Genomic DNA, 14,634 nt, shown 5'->3' on the forward strand with positions numbered 1-14,634 from the left:
TTTCTAGCATAAAATATTCCAATGCCTATGTTGGAACAATATTATGCCAATTTTTTATGTCGATTCCCATTTTTGTCGCATAAACTATTCGGAATAAGTTTATGCCCATTCTTTATACCCACTTCCCCTTTTTTATGATTACACCTCAAAAATTAATTTTTATTATCTATTATAATTATACAAATACTATAATATGACAATCAACATATTATATATAGTATTACTAGCATAAACTATTATTTTTTTAGTACTAAGTAAAACATTATCATATTCTAATATAATTATATTATTAATATATAATATCTAAATATATCTTGGCATGCTATAATAATTATTAATGACATTATTATGACATAAAATGATACTATAATGATATTTAATTATTATAATAAATTTATTATTATCAATTATATTACTGCAAAATTATTAATATAATCTTTCTAACATTATGTAATCTTAATATTGTATCATATTAATATTATTGTAATAATACTATCATGTTTAAAGTTACATATTAATTATATATATTTTTGACATTAATATTATAATATGACATCATCATACAAAATTCTAATCATATATTATAATATCATATATCTACCTATTAATATAGTACAAGAATATATTAATATAAGATAACATCATAATAATAATGTTTAATATCAATAAAATATTTGAAAATTAATATTATAATAAAATAGTATATGATATATTTTATTTTGTTTATTAAATAATATGATATACTATAAAGAACGGGTTGGGTCGGGGTCTCTTATGACCCGACCCAGTCTATTTGCACCCCTAACCATATAGACCTTGATATGGATATAGAGGTGCTAACAATGCATCAATATTTTTTGTATTTGATTGATTTTATCAGAAAAAAGAAAATTAATAGACATTATTGTCCACAAACCACCCGCACTAAGATGTGACATTTTGAACAGATATATAACATGTATTCACATAATAGCTATAAAAAATTGATTGCATTCATAAATTGCTAATTTGGCAATTTAGTAAGCAGCCAACACTTCGTGTATGGCAACAAATCTGTGAGTTCCACCAATCCTCTTATATCAACTTCGCAAGAGCTCGATTCGAGTACATATAGTGCCCATAATAGAAGCCTGGTACTGGTAGCACTGCTATAAAATAATTGATACTATAACAAGAATCTACTGTCTCCTTCCAATGTCTCGTAATAACTTCTAGAACTGTTTATTTGTAGCGAAACAACAACCACCTACGCATTTATTGCTTGTTCAAGTGAAAGTCATCCTTTTTTTTCCATTTAAAAAAATATAGAACAAATTCCTGGAGCCCGGTTTCTACATCTCTGCCTTTCTATGCGTTTCGTTTCCTCCCATATAATTGCTCCATTTTGAATAACTACACTCTTACCATTTTCGGATCTCTTTTCAAGTGGTTCAAACATGAGAAATGTACAAGCCGAAAATATAGTTAAAATATTCACTATGTATATTACTATTTTACGTACAATTATATATTCTATGCGAGCAAAAAGAACAGGAGGAGGCTCACCAGAATTAGGGTGAAAGTGGGCATAAGCCTTGGATCACTTCTGATGATGATTTCACCCGTAATCCTGAGCAATTTCTCTCTCTTTGTTTTTAATTTCTAAGCAATTTTATGAATAAGTGTGAAGATTCGTGCGAGTTTGTGTTTAATCCCACGTCGGTTATTCGTTGGAGAGACCTTGAGTATTTATATAGGACTAAAGAACATAAAAATTATCTTCTGACTAACCATTTTGAATGGGATTCTCGGTTGTTATAAATCAGATCAAAACGGACTCAGCCCATGGCCCCTATAGACAAGGAGATACTGCAGCATAAGTTCATTGAGGCTAACCAAGAACCGATCGTGGTACTTATGATTAGATTTAAATAAATTTAAACATTTAGTATGAGGATGACAAGGCTTAAACGGAGGAAGTATGCGAGAAGATTTTGAGTACTTATACAGAATTAAGAAATCCAAAAAATATTTTTCAGTTAGCTATTTTGTATGAGGTAGCTTTTGTTATGTATGCACTGAGTGGCACATTTTCCTTCGAGCAAACAACTTCTCACTGGAGTGTACAAGAATAATATGGTTTTGGCTAGAGAGCAACCATATTGGAATAAATAGATGTAGATATATGGTGACCCTCCGCTCACTGATTCCCATGTTAATTATTTTAAAAATTATTTTTTTTAAAAAAGAATAGTGGTCGATGCCACTATCAGGTTTGAAATCGAGACATAAATCGCACAATAGCCAACCTGTGAACCTGATTTTCTTTATCTATTTATTTCTTGGATCACCTATGAGAGTTTGCAAGCACGATTTCGAGCGAGTACTCAGCATTCATATGTTTTTTCCCTCTTCTATATGTATGTATATATGTATGTATATTGGATGCTCAAAACAGCCTCCAGAAATGATGCTCGGATTTACCAAGGGGACCGAGAGATTGATCAACAATAACTTGTCCATCTCCTTCATACCATATTTTAGGCAATTATCTTGCACATCTCTAGTAATCCTTAAACTAGTCATAAACCACCCTTGATTATATGCAAAACAAAAAGCAATTCACTGTGATTATATGTTTTATTCTGAATATTTATACATCATCCAGAAGATGTTAGAAGAAAAAGAAAATTTTGAAGGCCAAAAAAAAGACAAAGAAAAAGACCAAGGAAGAAAACATAGTACAAGCGGGTGCAAGGTGGCTTGTAGGTAGTACCTCAGGAATGCTTCTACTCAAAAAAGACTATCCTAGCAATCAAAAGCTTAAATATTGCTCAGCAGTTGAAAAAGCTGGGACTTGGCACTGCCTTACCTGCAACTGAAGGTATGAATTTGTTTACTTTCTATGGCTGATGTGCATAAGAAAGGTAACAAGCACATACACAACATGAACATCATGCAATAGGTAAAAGATATTCTTTTTTTGGTAGGAATAGGTAAAAGAAATTACTCAACTGCCAAAGAAGGTGCACTACGGTTTTGATCTGCTCTCTTGAACCAGCGACGTATCTAATTTTAATTAGTGTCTAAGAGTCAAGCCATAGCAGAAAAGATTTTAGCGCACAGATGGTACAATAATTTGTCCTGATCATAGCTCAAGCTGATTTGTTGTATTAACCATGCTTAAGTTAGGTTTTCGGTGTGAGACAGAACCCATTAATGCCATCAAAGGATACCAGAAACTGAATAAATTTCTAGGATTTCTTCTGTAGGTAATTTACTCTGGGTGTACCTGAAGGTCGCCATTATCCTGAAACATCATGGTGTCCTGCTTGCTCTTTCTTCCTGCGTACACATCATAAAAAAGCCGAATTCCTATGAAAAACGAGCAGCATTAGACTCCATGAAACACGAGCATATGCTCACCAAAGGCCACCCCTCATTTTCGAGGTTTCATGTGCACTCCATGCGACAGTCTTGGACTTAACACAGGAGTAGGCTACTTGTTGGAAAAGGAGACTCACAGCCTGAGAGAGAGAGAGAGAGAGAGAGAGAGAGAGAGAGGCTCCAGCATATCATAAATCTCCCGTAGGAACTAGAGAATGAAGAAAAAAAAGAAAGGAAAACACTCCAAGGCACGTTACAATGTCGTTTTCCTTAAGACAATATTTGCCCCCAGCACTTGTGTGCAAAAGAGATCAGCAAATTTGTCTCCAAGATACAGTAGAGCTCAGAAAAATCTGTTTGTATGATAGCGTTTTGCACTACCGATATCAAACCAGAAAAACTCTAAGAGTTTGGCCATAATGGTAAGACTAAAAAGAGATAAAATTTGAGAAGGAAAGAATGAATATGTTATAGTCATTTTTTCTGCAGTAGAGAGGCCTTTTTATAGTGTTCTTGGTGTCTCTTCAAACAGTCATAATACTTGTTTGAATAGTCACCACTTTTCAAACTGTAGAGTCACCTCCTTTTAGCTTGAAGAATCAATCACCTCTTTTCAAACAGCCACCAATCGTGTCTGTTCAAAAAGTCATCTCTTTTCACTTTCAACTACCTCTATAGAGTATCTTTTCACCTTCTTTCCTTCCCGAAAAACAACACCCAAAATATACATACATACATATATATATATATATATATATATATATATATATATATATATATATATATATATATATATATATATATATATATAAATATAATTTTGAAAATTTTCCAACAATCCCCCACCATTTTCAAAATTATAAAAAGTCTTTGCCAAAATAGAAAAATTTATGCATACATAAGTGTCTTATGGACTTGAACTTTTACTTAGTGATAACATGTCAAAGTTAATCAGGTTAGCATGATAAGCAAGCTTTGAACCAGTGAACCTTTATGACCAACCAGACATATCTCACACATAAATTTTCTTCCTCTTCGAGTTGTTCTAAAAGCCGACCTGTGGATTGGCCTTAGGTCTATATCCTAGTTTCATGAGTGCTCTAGAGACAAAGTCTAAGTCTCATAGGTGGCGGCACCACCACCGACACTCATATAGGAAGGCTTATCAAAAGTGCCCTATAACTACACACTTTTAGAAAAGCTGTTATAAGCCTATTAAGTATATAATGTACACCTCCACTTTATCATTACAAGTACCAAGCACTTTTTACCTTGGGATGATAATTTAGTAGTGCTTTCGATCATAACATATAATGTACTTTTGCTCACTGAACTAAAAGCCTTGTAGTTACAAGAGTTGAGTTGAGTTTCCATCATTGGTGATCATTTCCTATGAACTCTAGTCCCATCCCCTTTAATGTTTTCCACATCAAATTCCTTGTGAGTCCTTTAGTTAATGGATCTGCCAAGTTGTGACAGGATCTCACAAAATCAATGGTAATTACTCCATCAGTGAGTAATTGCCTTACATAACTATGTCTTAGACCAATGTGTCTAGATTTACCATTGTAAGCATAGCTATATGCCCTTGACAGCGTAGCTTGACTATCACAATGTAGTGATATAGGAGACATTGGCTTAGGCCAAATAGGAATTTCTAACAACAAATTCCGTAACCACTCTGTCTCTTTGCCATAAGAGGCCAAAGTTATGAACTCTACTGCCATAGTAGAATCAGTAATAATTGTTTGCTTTTTAGATCCCCAAGAGATTGCTCCTCCACCAAGAGTGAATATCCACCCACTGGTTGATTTGTGATCCTCATTCTCAGCAATCTAATTAGCATCTGCGAACCCTTCTAAAACTTAAGGATAACCATTGTATATAATGCCATAATTTATGGTCTTTTTAAGATACTTCAAAATTCTATGTACAGCATTCCAGTGGATATAACTAGAATTACTAGTATATCTACTCATTTTGCCTACTGCAAAGGCAATGTCAAGTCTTGTACAAGTCATAGCATACATCAAACAATCAATAACTCTAGCATACTCCAGTTGATCTACAGCTCTACCAATATTAACATACAATTTCATATTTGTATCATATGAAGCTGAAACAGGCTTGCAATCGAAGTGATTAAATTCTTTAATATTTTCTCAATGTAATGAGACTGAGTGAGCATTAATCTTCCATTATTTCTAATGATCCTTATTCCTAAAATTACTTCAGCAACACCTAAATCTTTCATATCGAAATTAGATGACAAATACTTCTTTGTATTTTCAATACTTTCTATATCAGTACCAAAAATCAACATGTCATCAACATATAAGCATATTATCACACCTTTGTTTGCTTGAAATTTACTATAAACACATTTATCAGCATTATGGATTTTAAAACCATTAGCAACAACTTTGTTAAATTTTTCATGCTATTGTTTTGGAGCTTATTTAAGTCCATAAAGAGATTTAACTAGTTTACATACTTTATGCTCTTGACCTTGCATAACAAAACTCTCTGGTTGTTCTATATAAATTTTTTCTTCAAGCTCCTCATTCAAAAATGCAATTTTCACATCCATTTGATGAATAATGAAACTTATAAATTGATATCAATGCAATCAATGTTCTGATAATAGAAATTCTAGCAACAGGAGCATATGTATCAAAGTAGTCCATACCTTCTTTTTGTTTAAAACCCTTAGCAACCAACCTAGCCTTAAACTTATCTATAGTTCCATGAACTTTTAATTTCTTCTCGAATATCCGCTTACAACCAATTGGTGTAGAACCAAAGGGCAGGTCTACTAGCTTCCATGTTTTGTTACCCATTATAGAATCCATTTCATCATTAATGGCTTCTTGCCAAAATGCAGCATCTTGTGACTTCACAGCCTCTTCATATGTTAAAGGATCAGATTCTGTAATTTGGAAAATCATTATTTTATTAAGTGTTGAAACTCTTGATCCTTCAACCAAAATGTAACAAAATCTGGTCCGAATGATTTTTCTTTCCTCATTCTTTTACTTCTCCTTATTTCAGGAGGTTCACTAGATTCACCAGATTCACTATTTTTTGTCATAGGTTCCACCACCTTATCATTAATAGATGGAATTGAAGTAAACCTATTTTCATAAAATTCTACATCCCTGGATTCTATAACCGTGTTAGTTTTAACATAGTCATTTGATTCAATAAATTTGTAGCCTTTGCTATGTTGTGCATATCCCAAAAATATACACTCAATTCCCTTTTGTCCTAATTTTCTTATCTTAGGTTCAGGCAATCTAACAATAGCTCTACAACCCCACACCTTATAATAACTAAGGTTAGACTTTCTTTTCTTCCACTACTCATATATAGTCACTTTTGACTTTTTATGTGGTATTCTATTTAATATGTAACATGCAGTGAGAAGTGCTTCACTCCAAAAACTTTTGTTAATCCCAGAATTAAACATCATAGCATTAACCATTTCAACCAATGTTCTATTTTTTCTTTCAGCAACTCCATTTTATTGTAGAGTATATGCAATAGATGTTTCATGAATTATGCCAACTGATTCACAATATGATATTTTCCTCCTATCTGTTCCAAGGCATTTTATTTTCACTTCACATTGATTTTCAACTTCAGTTTTATAAACCTTAAATTTGTCTAGACCTACATCCTTTGAATGCATTAAATAAACATGGCAGTATCTAGAGAAATCATCTGAGAAGGTTACAAAATATTTTTTACCTCCTCTAGTGGGGGTGCTATGCATATCACATACATCACTATGTACAATCTGCAATACAGTAGAAGTTCTATCTATTTTTGAAAATGGTTTCTGGTTATTTTTGTTTGCATGCATACTTTACACTTATCATCCATGTCATTAGCATACTATGGAATTAAGTCCAGTTTAATCATTTCATCCATTCCTTTGTTGTTCACATGTCCTAATCTATGATGCCACAAAGTAAAGGAATCAACAATGTAAGCAAAAGAATTCATCTTACTAATATTAAGCTGGAACATTCCCTCATACAAATAATCCTTCCCTACAAAAGTATCTCCTTTGGTCAGCATAAACTTATCTGACTCAAAGACTAACTTAAATCCATACTTATTCAGAAGACTTCCTAATACAAGATTCTTCCTAATCTCAGGTGCATAGTACACATCAGCAAGAGTCAAGACTTTCTCAGAAGTGAATTCAAGATCCACAGTTCCTTTGCCTTTGACAGCAGCAGTTGCAAAATTCCCCATATAAAGGTTGCTTCCATCTTCAACAAATTCAATGGTCTTGAAGAGACTCTTGTCATTGCAAACAGAATCTACAAACCATGAATCATCTTCTTGAAACATGTTGATCTCAGAAATCATTGCTACAAATTTTTCTTTTGAGTCCGTATCAATCGCTTGCTGCTTCTTTTTCCAGAAGCAGCATTACTTCTTAAAATGACCTGGTTTGCTACAATAGAAACAATTGTCTTTCTTCTTCTTTTTTGCTGTTTGTCATTATCTTGGGGAGAGTTCTTTCTCTTTCTGCTAGTCAACAGTCAGCACTTTCAAGGCTTGAGTTGTTTCTTCTTCGAAACTTTCTTTCTGTCTTAGTTCTTCCTCAACTTGCAAGCGTTGGCCTAATTGTTTAAGAGTGATATTTTCTTTTTTGTGCTTGAGTCTTTTCCTGTATTCTACCATGATGGAGGAAGCTTGTCGATAATGAAAGAAACAGTGATAGTCTCATCCATTTTCATATTATGTTGAGTGAATTGATCAAAAAAATGCATGATTTCATTGTATGCTAAGAAACACGCCTAGAATCAACTATTTTGTAACTGAAAAACTTGGTTGCAAGAAATTTCTTACTTGTTGCGTCATCCAATAGATACTTAGCTTCAAGTGCATCCCACATGTTTTTCACAGTAGCCTTGTTGTTGTAGATGTCAAACAGTGTCTAACATGCCATTGCAGATATGACCCTTGCAAATATAGGCCCTGTTTGGGGGAGCTTTTGGAGGGCCAAAAAGCACTTTCTGGCCCTCCAAAAGTACTTTTAGGTAAAAAAGGGTGTTTGGTAAAATTTTGAAAAAGCTGTTTCAGCTTTTGCGGGAAGCTGAAAACAGCTTTTTGGCAGAAGCTCCATTTTGGAGCTTTCCGAAAACGCTGTTTTCAGCTTTGTCGGGAAGCTGTATTTTTGACCAAAATACCCCCATTTAAAAGTTCATTTTTCCTCCCAAAAATCCCCATCCCACCGTCTCTTCCTCTCTCACCATCCTCCCTCTCTCTCTCTCTCTCCCCCTCTCTATCTCCTTCTTCTCCTCAATGCCCCCTTCCCTCGCGGTCGCCGAGGCCCGCCGTCCCGGCCCCCTCCCTCGCGGTCGCCGAGGCCCGCCGTCCCGGCCCCCTCCCGAGCACCCCCTCCCCCGGCGGTCGCTGCGGCCCGCCGTCCTGGCCCCCTCCCGAGCCCCCCCTCCCCCCGCGGTCGCCGCGGCCCGCCGTCCCGGCCCCCTCCCGAGCCCCCCCTCCCCCCGCGGTCGCTGCGGCCCGCCGTCCCGGCCCCCTCCCGAGCCCCCCTCCCCCCGCGGCCCGCCGTCCCGGCCCCCTCCCGAGCCCCCCCTCCCCCCGCGGTCGCTGCGGCCCGCCGTCCCGGCCCCCTCCCGAGCCCCCCTCCCCCCGCGGCCCGCCGTCCCGGCCCCCTCCCGAGCCCCCCCTCCCCCGCGGTCGTCGCGGCCCGCCGTCCCGGCCCCCTCCCGAGCCCCCCTCCCCCCGCGGCCTGCCGTCCCGGCCCCCTCCCGAGCCCCCCTCCCCCGCAGTCGTCGCGGCCCGCCGTCCCGGCCCCCTCCCGAGCCCCCCTCCCCCCGCGGTCGCCGGGGCCCGCCGTCCCGGCCCCCTCCCGGGCCTCTTCCCGCAGCCGCCGCGGCCCGGCCCCCTTCCGGCGCCACCGGCCTTGCGGGAGAAGAAAGGAGAAGAAGGAAAGAGAGGAAGGAAGGAGAAGAAGAGAAGAAAAAAGAAAAGGAAAGAAAAAGAAGAAAAAGGAAAGAAAAAAAAGGAAAGAAAAAAAAGAAAAGAAAATAAATAAATAAATAAATAAATATGTATATAAATGAACAAATAAATAAATAAATAAATAAATAAAAATATTAAATTATACCTTTATTATTTTAAATAATTTAATATTATGTTATTTTAAATAATTTTATACCTTTATTAATGTATTATACTATAAATATTATATTACATAACATTACATCATAATACATTAATATGTTATTTTAAATAATTTAATATTATGTTATATTATGAAAAATTAATTTATACTAATAATTATAATATTTTATATCTTTATTATTGTATTATACTATAAATATAATATCATAATACGTTATATCATAATACATTAATATGTTTTTTTAAATAATTTAATATTATGTTATATTATGAAAAATTAATTTTTACTAATAATTATAATATTTTATACCTTTATTATTGTATTATACTATAAATATTATATTATATTACATTACATCATAATACATTAAATGTTATTTCAAATAATTTAATATTATGTTATATTATGAGAAATTAATTTATACTAATAATTATAATATTTTATACCTTTATTATTGTATTATACTATAAATATAATATATATTACATTATATCATAATACCTTAATATGTTATGTTAAATAATTTAATATTATGTTATATTATCAAAAATTAATTTACTCTAATAATTATATTACTATTATGCTATATTATAATAATATTATTTATATTACAATAATATTATACTATATCGTATATTTATGTATTAATATATGTTATGTTTTATTATGTTATGTTGTATAATACTATGCAATGTCCTTTATGGTAATTTTGTCATACAAAAGTACTTTCTCAGTTTGTTTACCAAACATATGTTAAAGTGCCACAGCACTTTACAAATGTAATTACCAAACAGCAAACAGCTTTTTATAACAGCTCTACTTCAGACAGCTCTACTTCCAACAGCTCTACTTCCAACAGCTCTACTGCCCACAGCTCCCCCAAACAGGGCCATAGTCATCTTGTTTCCACTTGAGTCTCTCTCAGGCTGCAGCAACAGTTTCTACCTCGCTTTCAATAGGCTTTGGGGTTGTCAGAACATATCCAACTTTGAGACCAGCAAGCAAGAACTGCATCTTCTTTTGCCAACGTTTAAAATTCGCTCCATCAAACTTCTCCAATTTCACGAAATCCATAGTCAAACTCCTTCAAAGTTTGTGGTGTCATTGCTCAAAATATTGTCTTAAGATTGTAGGAACTAGAGAATTAAAAAAAGAAAGAAAGAAAAACGCTCCAAGGCACGTTACAACGTCGTTTTCCTTAAGTCAATATTTGCCCCCATCACTTGGGTGCAAAAGGGATCAGCAAATTTGTCTCCAGGATACAATAGAGCCCAGAAAAATCTGTTTGTATGATAGGGGTTTGCACTATCGATATCAAACCAGAAAAACTCTAAGAATTTGACGATAATGGCAAGACTAAAAGGAGACAAAATTTGAAAGGAAAAAATGAATATATTGTAGTCATTTTTTCTACAGTAAAGAGGCCTTCTTATAGTTTTCTTGGTGTCGCTTCGAACAATCACAATACTTGTTTGAATAGTCACCACTTTTCAGACTGTAGAGTCACCTCCTTTTGGCCTGAAGAATCACCTCTTTTCAGACAGCCACAAATTGTGTCTGTTCAAAGAGTCATCTCTTTTCACTTTCAACTACCTTTCTACAGTCACATCTTTTCATCTTCTTTCCTTCAGGAAAAACAACACCAAAAACATATATATATATATATATATATATATATATATATATATATATATATATATATATATATATATATATATATATAGACATATAATTTTGAAAATTTTCCAACATCTCCTTGGCTTTAACATTCTTTCTTGTTCTAGACCACCTATCGGCCCTTGCTTTATTTTCATCATTCAGATGGGAAAATAAATTGTCCCTAATTCTTGAAAAATCTATACAACCAAACATAGAAGAAATTATTGCACAAAAGCAACTAAAGTGCAGGAGAATGAAAAGATGCCTTGCAGACTACATATACAGTACAAGAAATCCACAAAATTAATCATAGAACAAAAATGATGCACAAGAACTTCCTTTATCGAGAAAGTCAAATCCAATTCACATATGGGAGCACAAAAAATTATTGTTCTATAACATAGATAGCTAGGTTGAAGCTACCAAAATCTACAAAAACAAAAAGGAAAATTAATAAAATCAAACCTCTAAAAGTCTCCAAACAACAAGCTGCTTGCTCCGGAGTATACTTAAGCTCCATTCTGAATACCAACTGTAGAAAATTCTGACTTGCTTAAGAAGACAGCAACCGGATTACCAGGTGATGGGGGATTCTGAGTTAGCAATGAGATGTGTGGGCCAGCTTTACTACGAGCAGCATCATCAGAAGAAGACAAAACTTCGACATGCTCAAGACCCAGCTGCCGCTTTATTAAATCAGAGTTCTCCTGGAGAACATCAATTTCACCAAACGGCAGCTTCAAATCTAGAGCCTGAAGACCAACTGAGAGCACCTCATCCTTCTTAAACTTTAGGAAAGGCATGCAGAGTTTCAGTATGTGCTTAAAGTTTGCATCCTGCCCAATAATGCTTCCTTTTAATGCCTCATGTATCTCTTGGTCAGGTGCAAAGGAACCTTTAGCACTGTCAAAGTTGGATTGAAGTATCCTAAGGCATTCTTTTTTCCAACCATCATATTGCTCATTCACATATATAAGACCTACTGTGAACTTGTTTTCCTCTGTCGGAGTAACAGGAGCACCCTTTTTAGCCTTCTTAGGGCCAGATACTTGCTTCTGAAGCAACTTTCTCATCAAAACTATTGAATCCTGCAGATACTTGTTAGCTCTTCTGAGAATAAGATCAGGGGCATCTGCCATTGGCCAACCAGCATTCACTACAAAGCCATCCTTCTTCAAGATATTCTTCCATACATGCTCCGCATAGTGCGGGCAAATAGGAGTTATAAGTCTTGTTTGAACATCCATAGACCTCAACAACAAATCACAGTTCATTCCTCCTGCTCCACAAGAAAACCTATATTCATCTCTGGCAGCCTGCAGATCATAAAATCCTGCCTTGAGGGCATCTCTGAACATGAATTCATTATAGTGCTGTTCACTTGATCTAATGGCAATGTTTATTTCATTTGCAAACACACAATCAGCGTAAGTAGTTGGGAGGCCAGCTCGCAAAGAGGACTCTGCAGCCAAAACTTCTTCCATCCAAGCAATTTCCTTGGTAAGCCTCAAAATTGCAGCATTTGCAGTTTCAAAGACAAAATTTGCATCATCCATTCCAACCCCAGCATCTGCAAGAGCAAATCTAGTGGCATCAGAGGAGAATTCCTCTATGGCCTGGCGCATGGTTCGAAAGTTTCCAGTGGATTTGGACATCTTCTCAGAATTCAGCATAAGATGCCCGTTGCATCGAAAACCACGAGGCCACTGATGTTTTGGCAGAAGAGCAGTGTGGTTATAGATGCAAAATGTAAGGTGGTTTTGTATAAGATCCTTGCCAGATACACGGAGATCAAATGGATACCAATAGTCAAACTCCTGCTTCATTTTGTTAAGGAGAGACGAAGGAATGTCTGTTTTGGGGACGGGCCCTCCACCAAAGACATAGTCCCACACTTCATCTGTCATTTGTTCTGGCTTTACCGAAGAAGTATCCGACCCATAAATATCACCACTTTGCAAAATATGAGCTATGGTATAGTATGCCATGTAAAGGGTTGAATCAGAAAGTGATTCAACAAGAAACTGCTCATCCCATGGAATACGGGTGCCAAGTCCGAATGACCGTGAGCATGCCCACTGGTTCAGCCAGCTCAATGTATGCTCAAAACCGTGCCGTGTTTCTTCACTATATAGCTTCATGTTGGTAAAACAGTCCTCTGCTTTTTTCTTCCATTCCACCTCACCGTAAGTAATATACCACTGATCTGTAAGTGCAACGACACACTCATCACCTGATCTTGACATAACTTTCTTCTCAGGCTCACTGTACAGTACTGCCTTGCCGCTCTCCAAAAGTTTGTTCCTTATCAAAGGCTTTGCTTCCTGAACTTTATTCCCACTAAACTCCCCTACCAGCATTGTACCATCAGTTAAGCCTTTCAAATAGGTCAACCTTTTTGCCTCTGCAAACTTATCTTTGTCATTCTGACTCTTAATCTTGAGATCAGTACACACTTTCTCTGCACAGATATCTCCAAACTCTGGAATATTAATGATTGGCATAACCTCAAAAGGAAATGACCCACTCATCCTTTACCCCAAACTTTGATCTTAAAGCTGGTTTTGACTTCAAATCTTGCAATGCCATATAGTCATCGGGTGAATCACTGGGCACACTGGTCACAATTCCTGTTCCCTTATCCGTCAAGATAGTAAGCATGGGAAGTGAGTATATGGCTTCATTGAAAGCAAGAGGTGACTTCAAGGGCAAACCAATGAGATCATGACCTGTCAGCTCAAGCAAGCAAGTTGGCTTCTCTGGAACCCTTGATAGTTTCTGATATGCCAGGTTAAGTGCAGCCCTCTGCGTGATAATGAAAACATCAGTCTCATTAATCTCAAAGGCTCCATACTTCCCATCTGGCAGTACCCAACAGTTTGTTTGCCCGTACATCGTCTCAGGTCTCAAAGTAGCAGCTGCCAAGTACACCTTTCTACCTTCCAAGACCTTCAACTGCGAAGGGAAAGGAGGAACTGCCTCCATTTTGATTAAAACATACTCTTGTGGCTGAACACCTTCACCTGTCGATCTATCATGATCTGCATGAAAGTGAATCCTAGGTTCTTCGGTGTTAAGCATGCTGATTTTTTTTTTTTTTTAAAACCATGGCTGAACCTGATTGGGTTGCCTACGTACCCCTTCATAAGGGGAATCAAGCCATACGTAGTTCTTTTTAAGTTTTAAAATGCAGCGAAAAAATCGAATCAAACAATTTAATTCATGCATGCTTACAAGATCAAATCTAGAAATCAGCACCTTAAGAACACATAGGATTATGCCGGAATCGTTTAAACAATTATGCTAAAACTTTCATGCATGATTAACTATCAGATCTGAAACTTAAGAACTCTATTTCGATTAATCTCCGAATATCCATTGAATGGATTCTGGAGATATCTTCGTGAGGAGCCCCAAAAGAGGGTAAAACCTCGGGGAAT

General features: G+C 36.4%; 1 protein-coding gene across 1 annotated transcript; it reads right to left on the reverse strand.

Moving 5' to 3' along the window:
• Positions 1-2,618: 2,618 nt before the first annotated feature.
• On the reverse strand, positions 2,619-14,257 carry LOC103696373 (leucine--tRNA ligase, cytoplasmic-like). The gene is given in 3 exon segments (XM_039128331.1): positions 2,619-2,857; positions 11,660-13,713; positions 13,715-14,257. Coding segments are annotated over 2 exon segments (2,475 nt in total). The 5' UTR covers positions 14,180-14,257; the 3' UTR covers positions 2,619-2,857; positions 11,660-11,703.
• Positions 14,258-14,634: the final 377 nt, after the last annotated feature.

Source organism: Phoenix dactylifera, chromosome 7, assembly GCF_009389715.1.
Source record: "Phoenix dactylifera cultivar Barhee BC4 chromosome 7, palm_55x_up_171113_PBpolish2nd_filt_p, whole genome shotgun sequence".
Taxonomy (NCBI): Eukaryota; Viridiplantae; Streptophyta; class Magnoliopsida; order Arecales; family Arecaceae; genus Phoenix; species Phoenix dactylifera.